Genomic DNA, 22985 nt, shown 5'->3' with positions numbered 1-22985 from the left:
ATTAAGTCAGAATGACAGTAACACACTGATTGGCGTCTTGTTCTTTATTATGTCACACTCTGGTATGAAAGCACTTCTGAAAGAACTGGTTTCATTCCTCAAAGAGAAACTCCCTTTTCTTGCTTTTCCAGCCTCTGATGAGAAATACTTACCTATATTTACCTAAGTGGAAGGAGAGTGGTTTTCTGTGATGGTGACGCTTCATCAAAGACCACAATCATACCTCTCTCTGCATATTTAAAGAATTAAAATACATATTTTCTATATCTCTTCTCATAACTGTGGTACTCCAACAACAAACTGAATTCCTGCCCTGTGACTCAGGTTTGAGGTACAGCAACTGCTTCGGGTCCTGAGCACTAAGCACATTAGCAGATTTCTGAGGAGATTGGAAAACCAGGATCCTGACCGGTACCAGGAAATACTCCCCCACCCCCACCCCCCCCACACACAAACCTTCTTCAAGGAAAATAAGACAGTCAGGAGAAGGATGATATGATGTTATAGGCTGAGGATGATGAGTACGGTTACACAGCTAGAACTCTTAGACAGCAGTCCAATTACCATGTAAACAATAGACAATATGCCAGCCTGTGAGCTAGAAACATTCAGCAGCCAAAGAGGGGGGGGGAGACAACTGAGCCACAAAACACACGAGTGGATCTGTGAGCCGAGCTGAAATAACACTCTGATGCTTCGGGCTACGTGAGTTTGGAGAACAAATTTACATGATCATTCAGAGCTCATTTTGCTGTACTTGTTGTAGCGAACTCCTTCCCAGTAATAACGTAGAGGGACCCATTAACTACTTTATGATAAGTAATCTTACTCGTTATATCCCTGCAACTTGAAACAACGCTGAAAACACGTTATGAACAGACATCAAAATGCATCGATAAATCTGTATTTAATTAGGAGTGCTGACCGCGGACTGAAGGGAAGCGCTGATAATGGGCTGAAGGCAGGGGCTACTGTAAATACTGCACATTTATTTATTTATTTATAAGATTGAAGACTTATCTAAATGACATAGTTTGCTCCGTGTGTTTTCACTGAACACCGTGTATTTTCTAAACATGCGTGAAATAAGTACGGAGGCTTTCTGTGGACTGGGCACAGGAAAACGCCGCGCGACAGGTGGTGTTTAAGCTATACAACACGTCCCGCAGGATTCACAGAACGCTGCTTTGTTAGAGAAACTGTGAGTTTGCCGGCTTTTCTTGGCGGAAAGAATTACATCTGAATTTCGAAGCGGAACATAATCAACAAAAAAACAAAAAGACCTTTGACTCGTGCACAGCAGCCACACAAAGAACACGCAGCTGAACTTTAAACTTACTTACCTCTTGCGGATTGTGGGTTATTTCACTTTGGCAGAAGAAACTTCCACTGCTTCGTTTACTTGTTGAATGTGTGAGAGCATTATTGCTCCGTGTCGGCGTTACTTTCGGTTGTTACACGTTGTCAGTGTTACTTTTTCTCACTGTGTCGGCTGAAGAAAAAGATTCCATCCAGCTGTAGCTTCCCCCATGGTCCAAGCTCATCTGAGGAGCAGACTTTCCGTCTGAGTGTGAAAACGATCCGCAAGAAGAAACGAGTTCCGCTTTTGTTTTCAAAATAAAATACCTAACGCTCATGTCAAGAGATCCAAAGAGCGAAATTAAGTTCAATGATCTGTGCTGTTTCCAAAAGCCTTTCTTTACATGCTATATATAAAAAAATATATTAAAGAAAACGAATGTTCCACTGAATAATAACAACTGTCGTGTTACTCAAAGTACACTTTGGAGTTTGGACAGATTAAATAAGCAATGTTTGTAAATAAACTATGTTGTTCTTTACACTTTCGTGAGCAGTTACAATCACAGTAACAGTAGAGAATTTCAAAAACAAAAATAAGTGATGATAAGCTTTAACCCTATATTGAAATAACAAAACAATAAAGTTTCATATAAAAATGAAAATATCTAGCACAGAACAAGAACAATTGAAGGACAGAAAACTTCTCTTGTGTTTGTTTCACATTCGCAACACTTATTTTTCCAAGTGTCAGTGGGAACCGGAGGTACGACCAGGGTAGGAAGTTGTTAGGGTTCCTGGGTCGGTGACCCAGTGTTTTGTGTTTTTGGTAATTTGATTTTGTTATTTCATTATATTCTAGCTTTGCTTTACGGGTTTTTCTTAGTTAAGGTCCTCTGGGTGAGGTTTGGTTAGAGTTTTAGTGTTTTGGTTTTCTGTCTTTGTTCCTTTGTTGCTGTCTTTCCTGTCTGCTGTATTTCCACGTCCAGTCAGTGTCTGTGTCTGCCCTGGTCCCACGTCTCTGTTCCCTTTGTTTTAGTGCTTGCCTGTGAGTCTGTTATGTTTCCTGTTTTACTTTGGAAGTCCATGTCTGATGTTAATGTGTCTGGTTTTGCTTCCCCTGGTCTCGTTAGGCCTGATTTGCCCCAGCTGTGTTTCCCTCCTGTTACTCATTCCCTGATTGCTCCCTCTGTGTATTTAAGCCCTGTGTTTCTCTGTATCCATGTCGTGATCTACCGTTTATTTTGCTGTGTGTTTTGCTAGTCCACTGGTGTTAGTTTATTTTGAGTTTTTCCAGTTGTGTTATGTTTGCGTTCAGCATTAAAGCTGTTTTGGTTTAAGTTTGTCTCTGGAGTCTGCATCTTGGGTCCTATCCCTGTCCGCACACAGCCGTCACCTAACAGAAGATCGCGACCAGAACGTGGACCCTGCAGACTCCTTTTCCTCGGAGTTCAACGGCGAGACGGAGCGGCTGGTAAGCCTGCTCGACCGCATTGCCCAGTCACGGGATCTACGGACTATGGCAGTCGGGCTGAATGCAGTGGATGCCATCATTCGCCATAACCCTCAGCTGTCTCAGTTTGCTAAGGACACTAAGTTGGATGACACCATTACTGCCTGGAGAGAGCAAGTCAAGGCTGGTGAGCTTGCTCTCTCACTCTCTACATCTTCCCCACCGTTACCCCAGGACAACACACACTCTCCTTCTGTCTCAACATTGCCACGGACTTCCTCTCCCTCCCCACACCAGCTGGGTTCTCGTTCACCTGCCTTTTTTCTGGCAGCTATGTGGTCAGAGGATGAGGAGGTGGTCTCTTTTTCTCCACCGGTTCCTGTTTCCTCATCCCGAAGGAAACGGCGTTCTGGCCGCCGCCACAACAGAACTATTGAGCATTCTGACTCTGGACATTCTGACATCACACCTACTTCATCTGTTCTGCAAACTGGTTCTGCAGGCCCTGTCCGCACACAGCCATCACCTAACAGAAGTATTGAAACCATGCCTTTAAAATAAAAGTACAGGTATTGTCGCATACAGGTTAGACACTAATAATAGACACTAACTGTTTTATTTTAAAGGCATGGTTTCAATACTTCCTACCCTGGCAATGATGTTGCCTCCTCCCCCCCACAACACGCAAAAGCAACAAAAACAAACTCAAAATTAATTTTCTTGTCACGTGTTCCATTTGAGAAAACCGTATTGGTCTGAAGTTTTTGGCTTTAATTCCTCTGGAGCCGACAAAAGTGTACTCTTAACACACAAACTTAAGAACATTTTAATCTAGGGCCATAATATGGACATATGTTAAAAACCCTGTTGTACCGTTCTCCCGACTTCTTCTGTACACGCTGTTAAGTCAATTTTTTTTAAATACTCTAGAACTTGGTATATACTTTTGTGTTTACATCCCTTCAGAGTGGCTTCTTGACAACCGTCCATTCTCAAGGACATGATTTTCACATACTGTTTATCTGCTGTAGATAGTTTTTAGACTTTCCACTTCTTCGCGTTGTACTTGTCGTGTTTCCTCAATTTCTTAAGGACAAACTGTACACCACACCAAAATATGCCAAGCTTTCAATCAATAGTTTTTTGGGAATGACCTTGTTGGTGCCTGCCGAATTGGTTGATTTTTTTTAAAAACAAATTTCATAAACTCAACTAAAGAAATGTGAAGAAATGATCAACGGGCTGCAAGACTGCAAATTTAAAATGCAATTTAAAATGATTTGTTGCTATTTTTTTTCTGTTATGTGTAGACACAAGACTGATTCATTCTTTCAGTTAGGTGCCTTTTTATGGTTGAATTCATTACATTCATTTCAGAGAGGCTTAACATATAGACAGCACTGAGTTTATTGTGCTAGGCCCTAAAAATATGAGAAATAAATTTGAAATGAGACTCTCACACTGACTCACATTTCTTTGGTGTCATATTTAATCATGATATGTCCTTTAACTCACACATTATAATAATAATAATAATAATAATGGATTGGATTTATATAGCGCTTTTCAAGGCACCCAAAGCGCTTTACAATGCCACTATTCATTCACTCTTGCATTCACATACTGATGGAGGCAAGCTACGGTTGTAGCCACATGACTTAATTAAACAAATATGTAGATTTTTTTTCTGCACAATATTACTAAAATTAGAAACATCCTGTCTTAGACTCATGCTGAAAAGCTAGTCCATGCACTTTGTTTTCTTTTCAGGTCTGGACTATTCTGATTACTATTTATTACCATCTTCCAAAACCTTCCTGAAAAAACTTCCAAATAGAGCTCTCACTGTGTGCAAAACACCACAGTGATACTTCTAAGAGACTAGAAAAGAGACAGTTTTCCTCCCATTTTAGCTTCTCATCATTGTTTTCTTGTTGAATGTAGAATTTTATTTAAAATCTTTCTGCTTACATATAACGTCCTGAATCAGACCTCGCAGTTTTATATTATTCCTACAGAGCACTCTCAGACTCTCAGTTTTTAAAAGCAGAATGGGAGATAGAGCCTTCAGGCCCCTCTTCTCTGAACCCATCTGTCAGTTTAGCTTCACAAGCCATACACCCTGTATACTTTCATAATTAGCCTTAAAATGTTCATTTTTGAATTTGCTAATTTTGTTGAATCAGGTGAATATGAACCCTCACGTACTTATGCTGTGACACACTCAGACTTCTGGGGGACCACGATGCACTAAGCGTTTCTTCTCCAGTCACCTCTTTTCGGTCCTGATCTGTTTGTAGTTGTATCATCTTTCCTTTTACCTCCTTATAGTTGTAAAACACTGCAAATGTATGTTTTCCCATAGATCAGCACAGATCATTTAAAACTGCTTAATATTCTGTTTGTTTGTTGTTGTTGAAAGAGGAACCAAAGGTGGCAAACCACCAGTGCCGTTTAGAAGCTGCAGAGCTAAACAAAATTCCCATTTGCTGTACTTTTCCCATGAGAGGACAGAGATGACTATCGGGAATATTGTGCATGTGTCACTCTCAGCTCCGAAGTATCATTATCAGAGAATTATGGGCAGATCGCCAAAGAGACTCGGTTCTGCATTTGCTGAAGATTAAATAAGTTGTTTTGACAGAGATATGCCAGTTGTCATGAGCCACGACCGTGTTACAGTAAATCAGTGACAGTAACTTGAGGAAACTTTGAAACCAGACCAGCATGCATTCATTGCATTATTTAGACCTGAGCCTTCCTTACCGTCACAAATGTTAAAACGTCTTCTGGGGAAAAGGCCTGTCATACCAGCACAAAGGTGGTATGATGGGGTATGACTTTTTCCTGGTTGAAATATTGGATAGTGTCATCCTGACCATTGCTCTGTAAGGTTGCGAAGTTTGGGGTCTACTCAGACAGAATTTCTACATGCAGAACTGTGCAGAAACATTTTACACATGCATGGAAAATCACCAACAAAGAACTGTCGAGCCTCCTCTCAAACACTCTGGCTGGTCTGTCAACAACACTGCTTTCCAAACACCAAACAGTAAAACAAATTACAACACAATGAAAAGATACGAGCTTTTGTTACCTAGTAACTACACAAGCCAGGAAGTACCAATGACCGGATTTGGGGTTTGCAGCCTTAAAGGCCGCATTTTAAGGCCGATTACGTCACAGCGACAAGAGAAGGCTTTCCCAATTCAAAGGCTGCTCGAAATGCGGCCCTCAAATGCGTCCATAATTTCCCTGAATTTTAAGGATGGGTCGGTGTAGCCTTCATGGCCCAACATATCCCAGACTTCATAGTGCGGTGGTGGTGTGGATAATTTTGCCGAAAAAAAACGGTGGAAGCGGAGCGGAGGAAGTGTAAACTTTCAGAAGTAAGTACTGAATATTATGTCACTTATTTATGCGCAAATATTTTTTTAATGAAGAACATTAAACCATTATTGTTGGCCACATGTCGGGAAAGTTATGTGACATTAGTCATGTCTGTACTTTCAGAATTAACTTGGTTTTAAAGCCTTTACTTTAAAAAATATATATATAGTCGACCTTAATCTTACAGAGATTGTGATGATTTTGTGGATAATTAAAGTCAGTCATATATCCACAAACACAACAAGCTGAAAGTCAGTGATGCTGCTCGGTTTGCAGTCCTGAATATCACGGCACAAGCAGGATTCACTGCACTGTTAATGTTAGCTGTGTTATATTGCTGCCTCTGTTCGGTGGTGTCGAGCCAAACGGACTTTAACGTGTGTTTGAACGAGCTGACGGTTCACTCGTTAAGCTGAAAGAAAGATGCTTTAATCACAGGAGTCACACATGTGTGTCCACTGTACCATCTGGGAACTCCTCTTGTTTCGTAATAACACAAACACTAAATCCTCCTTCTTTTGTGCTGTTTTGTAGCAGTGTATACACCTGAGACTGTCACCTGTCTGTCTGTCCTGCACTCTCTCTGTTTCTTTCTCTCTGATTGTGTAATAAAAATATGAACATGTGTTTATAAGTCACACTTGTGTTTGAATCCTGCAGCTTATCACACATTTGATTTCCATGTGTGACGACTGCAAGTGTCCAGAGTGAGGACAGACTGAGGGACCCACTGCTGCACATCATCTGTGAGGCTTTGCACCCCTGATGATCCACCAGGACAAACTCAACAGTGTGTGAGGAAGAGGAGGAGGAAGAGCCAGCAGCAGCTGACAGATGGAGAGAATAGACAGACTGTTCCCTGTTTGTGAAGGACTGCTAGGAAAGTTTAAAATAACTAACTGTCTGTCCTGAATCAGTCTTATTAGGTAATGTTCAAATAATTTTATCATTCCAGTGTTTCCAGTGTGGGAGAAAGTACTCAGGGCCTTCAAGTTACACACTATGAAAGGCAGCAACAAGTTTAATGTTCAGAAACCTAAAGTATGTATCAGCAGCAGAATGGAGCTAAAAATAAATGTTTGTTTCAGTTCTATGAAGCTTTGAGTATTTTGGATCAGTAGCACTGCTGTGTTTGTTGCATCATATTGCTGTAATTGTTTATATGCTTTATATATTCTGAGCTAAGTTGATCTATAGTGTTACATCATATTCTGTAAGGATGTTATGTGTTTGTTTACTTTCTGCCCAGTTTGACCCATTTAGCAGAAGCCAGCCTGTTTAAGGCTCTGATATCTATTCTGTATGACTTAAAGCAGTTATGACATGGTCTGATTTTCTCACCCAATAAAGGAATATTTCATATATCAGCCTACTCTTCATTTTATCAGAAACAGTTATCACAGCTTGTACATTTTCTTTTTATAAATATATGTAAGCAATGAGCCAAATTTAGTAATGCCAGCATGAAGGAACAACATTTGTCTCTTATATATGATACACCTATATATGCACTGTCAAAGATACTTGTCTTTGAGTGAAGATTTAAGGTGATAAGACATATAAATAACTGCAACTTGAATCTGTACTGAAGCTCAGTATTTGACACAGAGTTCATGTTCACTGCTGTAATAGCTAATAATGATTAATATAATAACTAGAATATTGGCCATATTATATTTACATTACCAAAGTGATATGACTTTAGTCTCATGAACAACATCAGCTAATTCTTATTTACTAATTAATCTTGAAATGACTGTTCAGTACAGAAATGAAGCCCAAAAATCATGTTTTACTGTCCTGTGGTCTCAGCCTCAGATACTTATCAAATCACACAAAGCTCTTGTAGAAACAAACAAACAAATGAACAAAATATGTTCTCCCTCATTTCTGCGTACTGGACCTGCGTACTGAATCTGTTTACTGTATCTGCGTACTGTACCTGTGTACTGTACCTGTGTACTGTACCTGTGTACTGAATCTGCTTACTGTACCTGTGTACTGTACCTATGTACTGAATCTGCTTACTGTACCTGTGTACTGTACCTGTGTACTGAATCTGTTTACTGTACCTGTGTACTGTACCTGTGTACTGAATCTGTTTACTGAATCTGCTTACTGGACCTGTGTACTGTATCTGTGTACTGTACCTGTGTACTGTACCTGCGTACTGTACCTGTATACTGAATCTGCGTACTGTACCTGTGTACTGTACCTGTGTACTGAATCTGTTTACTGAATCTGCTTACTGGACCTGTGTACTGTATCTGTGTACTGTACATGTGTACTGTATCTGTGTACTGTACCTGCGTACTGTACCTGTATACTGAATCTGCGTACTGTACCTGTGTACTGTACCTGTGTACTGAATCTGTTTACTGAATCTGCTTACTGGACCTGTGTACTGTATCTGTGTACTGTACATGTGTACTGAATCTGTGTACTGTACCTGTGTACTGTACCTGTGTACTGAATCTGTTTACTGTACATGTGTACTGAATCTGCGTACTGTACCTGTGTACTGTACCTGTGTACTGAATCTGTTTACTGAATCTGCTTACTGGACCTGTGTACTGTATCTGTGTACTGTACATGTGTACTGAATCTGTGTACTGTACCTGTGTACTGTACCTGTGTACTGTACCTGCGTACTGTACCTGTATACTGAATCTGCGTACTGTACCTGTGTACTGTACCTGTGTACTATACCTATGTACTGAATCTGCGTACTGTACCTGCGTACTGAATCTGCTTACTGTACCTGTGTACTGAACCTGTGTACTGAATCTGTTTACTGTACCTGTGTACTGTACCTGTGTACTGAATCTGTTTACTGTACCTGTGTACTGTACCTGTGTACTGTACCTGCGTACTGTACCTGTATACTGAATCTGCGTACTGTACCTGTGTACTGTACCTGTGTACTATACCTATGTACTGAATCTGTTTACTGTATCTGCGTACTGTACCTGCGTACTGAATCTGCTTACTGTACCTGTGTACTGTACCTATGTACTGAATCTGTTTACTGTATCTGCATACTGTACCTGCGTACTGAATCTGCTTACTGTACCTGTGTACTGTACCTGCGTACTGAATCTGCTTACTGTACCTGTGTACTGTACCTGTGTACTGAATCTGCTTACTGGACCTGTGTACTGTATCTGCGTACTGGACCTGTGTACTGTATCTGTGTACTGTACCTGTGTAATGGACCTGCGTACTGTATCTGCGTACTGTACCTGTGTACTGTATATGTGTACTGTACCTGTGTACTGTACCTGTGTACTGTACCTGCGTACTGTACCTGTATACTGAATCTGCATACTGTACCTGTGTAATGTACCTGCGTACTGTACCTGTATACTGTATCTGCGTACTGTACCTGTGTACTATACCTATGTACTGAATCTTCTTTCTGTTCCTGTGTACTGTACCTGTGTACTGAATCTGTGTACTGTACCTGTGTACTGTACCTGTGTACTGTACCTGCGTACTGTACCTGTATACTGAATCTGCGTACTGGACCTGTGTACTCTACCTGCGTACTGTACCTGTGTACTGAATCTGCGTACTGTACCTGTGTACTGTACCTGTGTACTGAATCTGTTTACTGAATCTGCTTACTGGACCTGTGTACTGTATCTGTGTACTGTACATGTGTACTGAATCTGTGTACTGTACCTGTGTACTGTACCTGTGTACTGAATCTGTTTACTGTACATGTGTACTGAATCTGCGTACTGTACCTGTGTACTGTACCTGTGTACTGAATCTGTTTACTGAATCTGCTTACTGGACCTGTGTACTGTATCTGTGTACTGTACATGTGTACTGAATCTGTGTACTGTACCTGTGTACTGGACCTGTGTACTGTATCTGTGTACTGTACATGTGTACTGAATCTGTGTACTGTACCTGTGTACTGTACCTGCGTACTGTACCTGTGTACTGTACCTGTGTACTATACCTATGTACTGAATCTGTTTACTGTATCTGCGTACTGAATCTGTTTACTGTACCTGTGTACTGAATCTGTTTACTGTACCTGTGTACTGTACCTGTGTACTGAATCTGTTTACTGTATCTGCGTACTGTACCTGCGTACTGTACCTGTGTACTGTACCTGTGTACTGTACCTGTGTACTGAATCTGCTTACTGGACCTGTGTACTGTATCTGCGTACTGGACCTGTGTACTGTATCTGTGTACTGTACCTGTGTAATGGACCTGCGTACTGTATCTGCGTACTGTACCTGTGTACTGTATATGTGTACTGTACCTGTGTAATGGACATGTGCACTGGACCTGTGTACTGTACCTGCGTACTGTATCTGCGTACTGTACCTGTGTACTGTACCTGCGTACTGTACCTGTATACTGAATCTGCGTACTGTACCTGTGTACTATACCTATGTACTGAATCTTCTTTCTGTTCCTGTGTACTGTACCTGTGTACTGAATCTGTGTACTGGACCTGTGTACTCTACCTGCGTACTGTACCTGTGTACTGTATCTGTGTACTGTACCTGCGTACTGGACCTTCGTACTCTACCTGTGTACTGTACCTGTGTACTGAATCTGCTTACTGTACCTGTGTACTGTACCTATGTACTGAATCTGTTTACTGTCCCTGTGTACTGTACCTGCGTACTGAATCTTCTTTCTGTACCTATGTACTGAATCTTCTTACTGTACCTGCGTATTGTTCCTGTGTACTGTACCTGTGTACTGGACCTGTGTACTGTACCTATGTACTGAATCTGTTTACTCTACCTGCGTACTGTATCTGTGTACTGTATCTGTGTACTGAATCTGCTTACTGTACCTGTGTACTGTACCTATGTACTGAATCTGTTTACTGTATCTGTGTACTGTATCTGTGTACTGAATCTGCTTACTGTACCTGTGTACTGTACCTGCGTACTGAATCTGTTTAAAGTACCTGTGTACTGTACCTGCGTACTGAATCTGTTTACTGTACCTGTGTACTGTACCTGCGTACTGTATCTGTTTACTGTACCTGTGTACTGTACCTGCGTACTGAATCTGTTTACTGTACCTGCGTACTGTATCTGTGTACTGGACCTGTGCACTGGACCTGCGTACTGTACCTGTGTAATGTACCTGCGTACTGTACCTGTGTACTGTACCTGCGTACTGTATCTGTTTACTGTACCTGTGTACTGTACCTGCGTACTGTATCTGTTTACTGTACCTGTGTACTGTACCTGCGTACTGAATCTGTTTACTGTACCTGCGTACTGTATCTGTGTACTGGACCTGTGCACTGGACCTGCGTACTGTACCTGTGTAATGTACCTGCGTACTGTACCTGTGTACTGTACCTGCGTACTGAATCTGTTTACTGTACCTGCGTACTGTATCTGTGTACTGGACCTGTGCACTGGACCTGCGTACTGTACCTGTGTAATGTACCTGTGTACTATACCTATGTACTGAATCTTCTTTCTGTTCCTGTGTACTGTACCTGTGTACTGTATCTGTGTACTGTACCTGCGTACTGGACCTTCGTACTCTACCTGTGTACTGTACCTGTGTACTGAATCTGCTTACTGTATCTGTGTACTGTATCTGTTTACTGTATCTGTTTACTGTATCTGCGTACTGTATCTGTGTACTGTATCTGTTTACTGTATCTGTGTACTGGACCTGTGTACTGTATCTGCTTACTGTATCTGTGTACTGTATCTGTTTACTGTATCTGTGTACTTTACCTGTGTACTGTATCTGTGTACTGGACCTGTGTACTGTATCTGCTTACTGTATCTGTGTACTGTATCTGCTTACTGTATCTGCGTATTGTACCTGTGTACAGTATCTGTGTACTGTATCTGTTTACTGTATCTGCATACTGGACCTGCTTACTGTATCTGCGTATTGTACCTGTGTACTGTATCTGTGTACTGTATCTGTTTACTGTATCTGTGTACTGGACCTGTGTACTGTATCTGCTTACTGTACCTGTGTACTGTATCTGTGGATAAAGCAGTGGCTCTGGAGGTGTGGGCGGAGGAGGGCGACAGCTCCATGCCGAAGCCGTCACTAAAATGTTGACAGAACATTGGGGATGGAAAAAGAACTACATTTCCCAAAAGGCAGGTATGGGGAAGAGTCCTGCACCGTGTGGAAAAAGCAAAATCGTGGGCCAGGCTGGATCAATCTGCAATTTATATTTTTTATATTTATACTTTTTTATACTGGATGGATTAAGCCTCATTTTTACTTAGTGAATCCCACCACACTATGTCAACAAGCTTTAATTGTATTATCTGGTGTTTGTGCTTCATTGGACTTCCTCAGTATCCTGTAGTAGTTTATGTGTTGCTTTAAATGATGAGCATGCAGTATACCTGCTGTCCATAGTTGGAAACAGTGATAACGCACACAAACCAAGATGTGTTGGCCCGACTGTTTCAAACTTCATTTTCATCAAATACAACATGTGGATTGAGAACCGAACCAAGAGACCTGCAGTCCAGTTTTGTTCATGTACAGTGTGGTTGACACAAAAGCCCTCAGTCTAACAATGGAAAATGAAGAGCAAACACCAACGTTAACCAACATCATAAAGTATTAAAAGTACACTGCCATACGCCCAATTCAAAGCAGCCTGTTCACAAATCTAAAAACTGCTCATTTGGAGCATTTGATTGAATACAATAAATCCATAAATATCTGGACAGAGCTGCATTGCGCTTTGTAATTTTGATTTTTCTTGTTGTTGATCTGAACATTGAGTCTCATTTTAAAGTGACTAATATGGATAACAGAATGATAGTCACGGGGACAAAGAACAAAATCAGATGGTGTACTTGTTGGCTAAACAAGCTCTGAAAAAGGACAACATTATGAAGGTACAGATGGGTGACAAATTTAGGGAAATATTATGACTTGCACATTCATCACGTCAGCCCATCCGAACACCTACTGGAAATTTTAATGATGTTAGGCTGCTCTCTTCATCGCCATCACCAAAGGACTTGGGGAATGCTAAGGTGCACTGAAGCTGTTAGCCAGCGCAACACAGTCTGCTTGAGTATTGTTTCTGATCGTGTTAATCCCTTTATGAACATTTGGACCAGCCCTCTAATGGCTGCTTCCAGCAGGATAACGCACCATATCACAAAGCTCAAATAATCTAAAAGGTTTTTTTTAACAGAGTTCAACACTCAAATGGACTCAACAGTCACCAGATCTTAATCCGGTAGCACCTTTGAAATGTACTGAAACAAGAGATTGGCATGATGGATGTGCAGTCTACAAATCTGCAGAAACTGCATAATGAAACAATGTCAATGTGGACCAAAATCTCTGAGCACCACCTTGCTGAATCTATAATAATGAAAGCAATTCTAAAGGTGAACGAGGGTCCAATGTGGTACTAATGATATCTAATAAACTGGGCAGTGAGTATGTAAAACAAAGCAAAAGGTGTGAAAAATGAAAACAACAGAAAAAAAAACTTTAGAGTGCAAACAAATCAGTTCGGTACAGATGTATTTACCTAAGATCGACACTTTCATATCGTACAGTAAAGACTCTACAGTTGTTAGAGCGGGAACGTTGGGGCAGTTGGTAAAAGTGGGAAGGAAGAACTAACTTTTAACAGGAATACATCTCCAGTACAACCAGTTTCGTGGAGGGGAAGCTGGAGCCGGGGTCCTGAGAAGAAAGGAGCAAAAATTAAACAGTCCAAAGCAAACAAAAGTACTCACCTTTGAGACTTTGCTTAGGGTCAGTTAAAACAATGCCAATATGTGCTTTAAGGGTAGAATCAGGTGAAATGCCACTATATATTAGAAGAAAACTGTTAATAGTTAATTATTAGATACATTTGAAAGGTCATAATAAAAGTCATCCTGTTAAGAAAGTGTTAGAAAATTGTTGGGAAAGAGGAAAGGATTTTTCAGGTACAAGTACAGTGACTATTTGCAGATTTATACAGATGGATCGAAAAATCCAAAAATTAAACAAGTGCGGCAGTTGTCATTCCAGAAGAAATTCCTAAGGAAATTGAAGTGTCGCAGTATAACCCAAGAGATGGCAGTAGTTCAACACTGATAGACTGCAAGCTGCCGTAAAAAAGCGAAGAAAAAAACACGAACGCAGTCACCGATCGCGCTCCAGTCCAGCAGGTGGCGGAAAAAAGCTCGATCCAAGTTGGGGTCACAGCCGCCAATGAATCCAACGAAGAAGGAGAAGAAGTTAAACGTGTATGCTGAGCTGGCTGATGTGGAATCTGTATTTCGTGATTTTAGTAGATAACTCGGGAACAGTAGGATGGAGAATGACATTCTTGTCTCTCTGGAAGATTTAGGGTAAGTGAAAATACGGTTATGTATCCCGCTGTGGAAACACTGTGTGCCTAGCCACGCTCCAGGGAGCAGACCTGCCCATTCTTTTCTATTTTAGCCAGCGCAATACAAATATAGCTTGAGCTAAACGGCTAAATTGGTGTGGTAGCTAGCGTTCGGGCGGTGTTGTGTATTTATTTATTTATTTATTTAAATTTAAAATCGCTGCTTATGAGTGTCATATAGATGTGTGTACATAGTCATGCAAATCGAGCCTACACAGTGATTTGACATGATAAGCTACAGGCTTCGTCAGCAGCAGCTGCTGCTGCCATGAAAATGCATACGAGGATAGCTCCAACACATTATTTTGCATTAACCAGTTCAGACCAGTTTTCTAAACAAGATAGAGAAGATGGTTCCAGATTAATCTCTTATACGCTGAAATTTCCAGTAGGTTCTCCCAAGTCACTGGGGCTCTCGTGCCACTTTCGTTGCCTCATGTAAGCCTGACAGTAAGAAGAGAGTCCTTAAATAACCACATTTTAAAATGTGCTTTGGTTCTGTTTGGAGACGCTCTGGCTCTCTTAGCAGGCTTCATTTCTACTCGTCATCAAGAGTGAGAGAGGTTTTATGTGTTTTTTTTATTTTTGTTGTTGTTGTTGTTTTTTAATATGAGCTCTATTTGTGTGCGCGTGTGTGTGATGGATGGATTGATTGAGTGCAGGTACCAAGGCCCTCTGTTGGAAGAAGGAGCTCTGGAATCTGCTGTGAGCGGAGGAGCAGCTTCACCCGAGTTTACCAAGCTCTGTGCTTGGATCGTCTCAGAACTCAGACTCTACTGCAAGCTGGAGGAAAATGTCCATGCTACCAACTGTAAGCGCTGCTCATTCACTAGGACATGAAGCTCTTCCTGATGCTAACAAATGTAAAATATAATTGTTGAATAGTTGTACAGCAGATTATTAATGAACATCTATTCCAGTGTTTGTTATTTTCTGGCCTCCAATTTCAGTCCATGATTGTGGGTATCATACATGAGTTAATGAAATGAGATCTAACCAACTTGTTTATCTAAAAGCCAACATTTAGAAAGTGCTTTTTGTTCTTGTTCCAGGCCCGAGTGAGGCAGAGGGCTTCCAGCTGGAGATGAGCGGCCTGCTGTCAGAGCTCACCTGTCCATACTCTGTCCTCACCAGTGGAGACATTACCCAGAGGTTCCTGAACAGGACAGACTGCCTGCTGCTTATAAGTACGAAAAACACTCTTAATAACCACGCCTGTCTTTAAAGAGCAACTTAAACCTGACACTTTCTATGAACTGCTTAGACACACACAGGCTGTGATAAAGGCCCACCTAATGTCAACATGTCTTCTGTATTTAAATGTCTAATGTGGATGAAAGCAAAAAAAAGTGAGAGGAGAGGAAAGATGTGAGTCTTGTGCACTATGCTCTCACTGCAGGCAAAACAAGTGAAACATTCACTGTGGGTGTGCCACTGGTGTTTGAGTTTTAAGGACTCATACATTCAGCAGGTGTCCAGTTTTACCTGTTGGTTGGAGAAGGTGTGGCAGCTTTACTAGTAATATGCTGCATTTAGAAATGAAGTGTCTTTATTCTGGTAGGTGCCTTCATCTAGTTTTACTTCTTTCACTGTGGATTACTCTCATACACGATCCATAAATCTGCAAATCTGTCTGTGCAGTCGCTGGTGTTCATGCAGCATTACTGTAGTCACCCATGTTGTCATCCTCTGAATTTCCTGACTTCATCAGCGCATAAACGGAGTAATTATACTATAAACACTGAGGTCCACTGGCTTCATGTTTTTGCTGTAGTTCAGGTCAGAATCAGGTCAGGAAAACATAATGACAAATTACAAAAATCTGTTCATCCTTCCATCTTCTTAACTGCTTCTCACACCTGTGATAAGGTGAAAGGTGCTGTACAGTGGACATTTCACCATTCTGTGGCAGGGCTGGAGTCAAACATGAGCAATAAATCTAAACTGAGCTTGAACAACTACGAACATAGTTTGATGATGGCAGGAAAATCAGCAGCGGATACTGGATCTGACCTGTCTGGACAGAACGCAGCCATGGCTGTCGCCACAGTTTTCACCCTGACACTCTGTGTGTCTTTTAACTTGGGCAGTTCCCAGTCGGTTTTTCAGAGGGAAGTAAATGAAGGTGGAGTATTGCTTCACTGTCTTGGCCTCAAAACACAGATTAGTGCCGACTTGTAAATCTCAAGTGGAGCTGATTTGTTTGAAATGTGACTTTCAGAAACCTGATCTCACTGTCAAAGCAATAAGAATTTACTCAAATTCATTTTTGGGGGGTTTCAGCTTTTCTGGTTTCTGAGTTGGAGGCGTCGAGGATGATCCTGGTTAACAAGCCTCAGAAGAAAGCCCAGGAGTCTGGAAGCCCTGCGTTCCAAGAACTGAAGGGCATCTGCATGGCACTGGGCATGTCCAAGCCTCCAGCCAACATCACCATGTTCCAGTTCTTCAGTGGCATAGAGAAGAAGGTCAGTTAGACACAGAGGTGGTGTCCACTATAAAGTAGGGTCTCTAAAAAAGAGCGACACCATATTACATCGTGTTGTGATAACTCGCACTGGGTGAGAGTTAAAAACGACGAGTGAAGGAGCAGCAGCTGTAAAGGTCACCTCTGACCTTTGAAACAAGCAAAAACATCTGGGACAAAAGGGTGCAGCAGCTCATACGGATAAATGGGGCAGAACCTTTAAGAGACATGAAGACAAATAAAAGGATTTTGAATTCATAAACGAGCAGCCACTGAAGTTATGCTAAACTTGAAGTGATGTGCTCTCACTTGCACCAGAAAAAAATCGAGCAGCGTGTTTTGCACCAGCCGTAAGCGAGCAATGGAAGCCTGGCTGATCTCTATGAGAAGTGCATTGCAGTAATTGAGATGAGAGGTTATAAATGTTTATGATGATTATTTAATATTTTATTATCTGATAACATCTCATCTGTGTCAGCACTCTAGGCAGACTTTAACATTTGCCTGCCCCAACCCAAAGATTTCCCACTGCTGCTAATTTATTCGTTTTCACATATATGAGATAAATGATTAAAATATAACTGTTTTGCAGTGAATAAACATAAAATGGCTAAAGTTTCAGGGCCGAGGCAGAATTTCATAATGAATTTTGCACGTTACCGTTACAGAGAAATACAAAGCCTTCTTGTTATTGGGGTTTTTTTTGTTGACCTCTGCAAAATGTACCCAAACTATTACTACCAAGGGGCAGTGTTTTACCAGAATATTTCGTGTAGTTGCCCACCCTCTAACATGAAGAAAATAAAATGTATGGTTTGCTCTTAGATTCCACAGCAAAGTAAGTCTAATTGAGGTAATCACATGCAGGGCATTTAGTCTAAAATGACAAACAAGAAGAAGTCCATTTGGGAAACATTAGCACTTTATTAATATAGCCATTGCTTTGTGGCTTCCAATCAACATCATCACTCATTGTTTTCATCTCCAAAGCTGTAGAAAGCTGCTGTCATGTGGACTTTTTATCATTTGGAATAGATACTTGTCATGTCCCCGTGCTCCTCCTCTTCAGGTTGAATTATGAGTGGATGCTGCACCATCTTGTGGTAGAAACTGATATTACATGAAAGCACTGCTCAGCACTGTTTTCACTCTTTTTGACATTTAGTGTAAAACAGGTGTATAAGCATGGTACTCGTGTTCATTTTAGAAAGTGTGTAAACTTACAATGAGTGAACGAGTTTTAAAATGTAGGCTTAAAAGCAAAGGAAGGATGTGAGTTGCCTGCCAGCAACACTGAGAGAAATGAATGTTTTGCAACAACCAACCATGAGGCTGACAATCTGAAGTCAGGGAAAGGATTCCTGCCCTCCTAAAGTGTTTTTTCTTTGAAAGCAGATACTTTTACAATTCAACTTGCACACATCTGCACATGCTCTCTTTTTCCTTTCAGCTGAAAGAAGCCCTTAGTCGAGTTCCACCAAACCATGTAGGGGAGCCGTTGTTAAAGAAGCCCCTTGGACCTGTGCACATGGTAAGTAAAAATGGTGGAGAAATGCAGAACAGTCAGTGAATAGTATGTGAAGACTCTTTCTTCTCTCTTAATCTTTTTACCTTAGGAAAAAATTGAGGCTATAAACCAAGCGCTAGTGAATGAGTATGAGGTGAGAAGGAAGATGCTGTTGAAACGTCTTGACGTGACGGTGCAGTCCTTCGGTTGGTCCGATAGAGCAAAGGTACGTAGCAACGTGGCATCCTCCTAACCAAGTATGAAGCACGTGTCTAGCTTTTTAAACAGGAGCACTGTGGGTTACAGAGGTACTGCTCTTTGCTCTCTTTCATAGCAAATGTTCTTAATTGGGTTAGCTACAAAATCTTCTGCTCTCTTAAATGTTGTTCTTCTCACTATAAAAATGTTGGGCCAAAACCAAAATAGTCCTTATTTATCTTTTGCCGGTGTTTGTGCTGCCGTCAGTTTGTCCTGCATCTGAAAATAGCTATTTTGGCTCTTCTCCTGTAAGGTCACCATTCATTTGGTGGGTGTGGCTGCTTTGCTGACAAACAGAACTGCGTGCGACATTACGGCCACATGCTCTCGCTGACATCATATAGAGCCAGGAGTAGGAGTTTGCGCCTGAGCTTTTGGCTCACATGTACATACGCTGGACTCATCATTTAAACTTTGGTTATGTTTAATATGAGTATCTGAACAGGAGATATGACAGAAAATATGAAAAGGCAGAATAGGTGGACTTGAAGTAATAACTTCATCCGGACCACAACTTTTCATAAGTAATTATTATTTGAAAATAATATAAAACGGTGAGAAATTCCTGCCTCTAGAGGCTTCCTGAAGAGATACAGCCTGAAATCCAGAGGAATATAAGCTGCTATAAAATGATGAAAAGAGTAATCATCTTTTCAAATAATTCTGCCAGTTGATTGTTGATTCTGAGTCTCGTGTTTAGTCATATACTTTGAAAAATACTGTTTAATACAATAGATGTGTTACTGTCCTGTTGTGGATTATGGGCTTTATTGTGCTCATCTCTCTTCAGACACATGCTGATAAGTTGAGTAAAGTTTACCCTCCACTGCGTTCAGCTCTTGCCAACAAAAGTAAAGTCTCTGTTGCTCATCTTCTTGCCGCTCGCCAAGACTTCTCCAAGATCCTCCGCACAAGCAGCGGCAAGATAAGAGAGAAGACGGCCTGTGCCATCAATAAGGTGGGCTCATCAGTGCAGTGACACCTGTCCTTCTTCCTTTTCATGTCTTTTACTCTGTTTTTATTTCAGTGTAAAATGCGTTGATTTAATACTGACTGTTTGGTGGTAATAAACATATAAAGCTCAGCACAGTAACTTTAGTTTGAAATGTTTCTCCTGGTCATCCACGCGTCACGTCTAGTGGCGCTGTGGTCAAGCGTCCCACAACTGTTTGATTTCAGCACATTTCCTCTCCTCAGGTTCTGATGGGCCGAGTACCAGACAGGGGAGGTCGGCCGTGTGAGATTGAGCCTCCGCCTCCAGAGATGCCCACCTGGCAGAAGCGTCAAGATGCTCCCCAAATCGGAGGACACTATGGCGGCGGTGGGCACGGAGGTGGCAGGGGAGGATACGATCACGGCTCTCAAGGTGGCCGTGGGGGCTATGAGAGGGGAGCCGGGGGAGGAGGACACGGGGAGAGAGGAAGTAGAGGAGGAGGTGGAAGAGGGAGAGGCAGTTACAACCAGGGCTACTATCAGGATGCAGGAGGTCATCACGGGGGAGGAGGAAGAGGAGGTTATGGAGGAAACCACCAAGGAGGCTTCCAGGATCCCAACTACCATGGAGGAGGAGGCGGCGGATACCATGATGGCGGTCATTACCAAGACAGAGGTGGTGGTCGAGGAGGTCGGGGGGGTAGAGGAAGAGGAGGAAGGGGAGGAGGAGGACAAGGAGGGGGCTGGGGAGGAAGAGGGGGGCAGAATTTTAACCAAGGAGGACAGTTTGAACAGTTCTTCCAGCATGGTGGGCAGCATTATAGCCAGGCTGGCTTTAGTCAAGGCAGACATTATACTAGCTGAAGGCAGGGCAGCACAGCAGAGTCCACGTCGACTGCTTCTCGTTCATGAACTCATCTAAAATGCCTTATCAGCTGATCTTCAACTATTATAATGGTTACAAGCTGACGTTATAGAAACACAGGTAGTATTTTTCACCAGACTGTTATGGTCTCTATTCAGGGCAGTTCTAAAGTGGCCCTTTGTTTTCAGTTGTTTTCATATAGATCTGCTATAAGTGGTTAGTCGACAAGTTGGACTCTGCTTAATTAGCCTTATTGTGGACATTTTTTTCGAAAACTAAAGGTCCCTAAAATTTCAGTGTGTGTGCATTTGCTGTATCTGAAATTAGAGGTGCACACTGATATTACAGGATTCTTGAAATTCTTCTAGTTTTGGTGAATATGAGAATGACTTGAAGGGAAAAAAGCATCATTTTCCAGTCTTAGTTTTGTTTCGGTTAATCTGACTAGAGTCCTTTGTTACTTATTTAAAAAAACAAAATGATGCTATCTTGTACTCCTAATGGAAGCTTGTGTGCATACAGGTATGGATGTTGAAAGGTTTGCATGGATGAGTGAATGAGAAATAAAAGCTGAAACGAGTGTCACAGGTTCAATGGTCTTGATTATCTACATCAGATGGGGACATTCCCTCATTGCCAATTATTTACATCAGAGTTATAAACTCACTGGGCATTTTATTAGGCACACTTTGATGAAATGATTAATTCTAATATAGCAATCTGTCTCGTGCGACACATACAGTTAAATTTGTTGTCTCTCTTGAACAGTTGAAAATGGCATAGCAGTCCTATGTATGCAATATGCTTAAGAGAAATGCTATTATAATTTTAATTGTTTTAAGACGATACAGACTACCATAAAAACTGACCTGAATGCTTTAAAGACAAGGCACAATTTAAAGGGAATTGTGCCAAGTGCATCTCATGACTTGCTTGAAGGATGCCAAAATGAGAACCAAGTGCAGTTATGGCTGTTCAATAGAACCTGTTCCTGAATCTGGAAGTGCAGGTCTTTTGAGCCCTATGCTGTCTTCCAAATGGCAGCAAAGAGGATGGCTGATAAAATGGATTGGTAACGTCCTTTACAATGTTGCTGTAATGCTGGGCTGACAGTGTGGATACCTAACTTTGTGCAAGAACCCTAAAATGAGGAGCAGTAGGAGTTTCAAGTTGATACCATAGAGGTATCTACTAGGAGGCTGAGGGGTGGTTGCCAGCGGTTTGACAGCAGCTGTGTAGTTTCCCTACCAAGCTGTTGTACAGTATGATAGAATGCTTTATATTGAGCAGTGGTAAAAAGACTAGCGGTTTTGCAGAGAGCTGGAGCAGAGTTAACAGTCAGCTTAAGGTCCTCACCAGTGTTGATCAAGTTACTTGAAAAAAGTAATCAGTAACTAATTACTGATTACTTCCCCCAAAAAGTAATCCCGTTACTTTACTGATTACTTATTTTCAAAAGTAATTAATTACTTAGTTACTTTTTAAAAACACGATTTACAGCCTGAATAGGTGATAAAGCGCTAGATCTTTCAGCCCAATTCTACTTTTTCTGCATAATCCATCATACAAAATGTAATCAAATGGAAAAGTCTCTTTTTTTAACTTGTTTTATTAGTTTTAATCTTTTAACTTTATGCATCAAGCAAAAATTTAACTGTATGCACCATTCTCTGACTGGAAGAAATTTGTTTAACGTTTAAACCTATTTTCTGCACATTCCAGCACACAAAATAAAATTTGTTTTCGTGTTTACACTCACTCTTTCGAATAGATGCAAGTAAAACACAGCAGAAAATAAATAAAATCAAAGACTAGCGGTCCTGTTGCTCTATTTTCACCTGTAAAGCAGGAGTGGGGCAGGCGGAGGTTTACCCTGGTGTAGGTGAGCTGCAGCGGTCAGTTGAAGAATCGGCGAGTTTCTCTGAATTTCCCATTACGTCATAGCGCACTCCCAGTGCTTGCTTGGAAGTTTAGGGGTTTTTTCCGCTGTAAAAAGAAGTTTTCTTCCCACGCACAACGGACACTAATGTTTTTGTCACTCTTTATGGAATCAAACTCAAAGTAAGGTCAGTACTTCCACGCTTTAAACGCTGCACGCTCACACTCTCTCCCGCACTCGATATATGATCCACTGTTGATCTGCACACAGCTGTTGTCACGAACGTCGCACTCGCTTACATCACTGTCATGAGGCATTCTCGCAAAAAAAATCACGGTTTTAGTAACGCAGTAACGCAGCGTTCCTACGGCAAAGTAACGGTAATCTAATTACCGTTTTTGCAATAGTAATCCCTTACTCTACTCGTTACTTGAAAAGAGTAATCCACTTCCTCTCCTGATGGTTTTTAAAAATGACGTCATAAAATTGTGCACTGACCTGCTTCTGAAGCCAGCTTCAAGGAGCTGTTTTGAGGTTCCTACTTGAAATACATA

The 22985-nt window shown here is 41.4% G+C and overlaps 2 protein-coding genes and 1 long non-coding RNA gene across 3 annotated transcripts in view; 2 read left to right on the top strand and 1 right to left on the bottom strand.

Annotated features, from left to right (window-relative positions):
• LOC309720330 (ras and Rab interactor 2-like) overlaps window positions 1-1602 on the bottom strand; it is a 43872-nt gene extending 42270 nt beyond the window's left edge. Inside the window, exon 1 of the mRNA XM_082557159.1 lies at window positions 1344-1602. The gene's annotated coding sequence lies outside the window, so the exon portion shown is untranslated. The remainder of the gene's footprint in view (window positions 1-1343) is intronic.
• Window positions 1603-5844: 4242 nt separating this feature from the next.
• LOC309720868 lies at window positions 5845-7509 on the top strand. The gene is made up of 2 exons (XR_014280584.1): window positions 5845-6141; window positions 6803-7509. It is a non-coding gene; the product is annotated as an uncharacterized lncRNA (long non-coding RNA).
• Window positions 7510-14292: 6783 nt separating this feature from the next.
• fam98a (family with sequence similarity 98 member A) lies at window positions 14293-21132 on the top strand. The gene is made up of 8 exons (XM_082556233.1): window positions 14293-14484; window positions 15188-15336; window positions 15578-15712; window positions 16809-16990; window positions 18440-18520; window positions 18606-18722; window positions 19545-19712; window positions 19952-21132. The coding sequence occupies exons 1-8, from the start codon at window positions 14447-14449 to the stop codon at window positions 20549-20551; spliced, it is 1470 nt and encodes a 489-aa protein (XP_082412359.1). The 5' UTR covers window positions 14293-14446; the 3' UTR covers window positions 20552-21132.
• Window positions 21133-22985: the final 1853 nt, after the last annotated feature.

Source organism: Aulonocara stuartgranti, assembly GCF_965226115.1.
Source record: "Aulonocara stuartgranti genome assembly, chromosome: 13".
Lineage (NCBI taxonomy): Eukaryota > Metazoa > Chordata > Actinopteri > Cichliformes > Cichlidae > Aulonocara > Aulonocara stuartgranti.
The sequence above is the reverse complement of the archived record's forward strand: the minus strand, read 5'-3'. Positions and strand labels throughout refer to the sequence as shown.

Excerpts from the sequence above, each read along its gene's own strand:
- fam98a (XM_082556233.1), top strand. The coding sequence starts at position 14,447 with ATGGAGAATGACATTCTTGTCTCTCTGGAAGATTTAGG. Across the intron at positions 14,485-15,187 it reads GTCTCTCTGGAAGATTTAGG|GTACCAAGGCCCTCTGTTGG; the intron begins GTAAGTGAAAAT and ends GATTGAGTGCAG. Across the intron at positions 19,713-19,951 it reads CGGCCTGTGCCATCAATAAG|GTTCTGATGGGCCGAGTACC; the intron begins GTGGGCTCATCA and ends TCCTCTCCTCAG.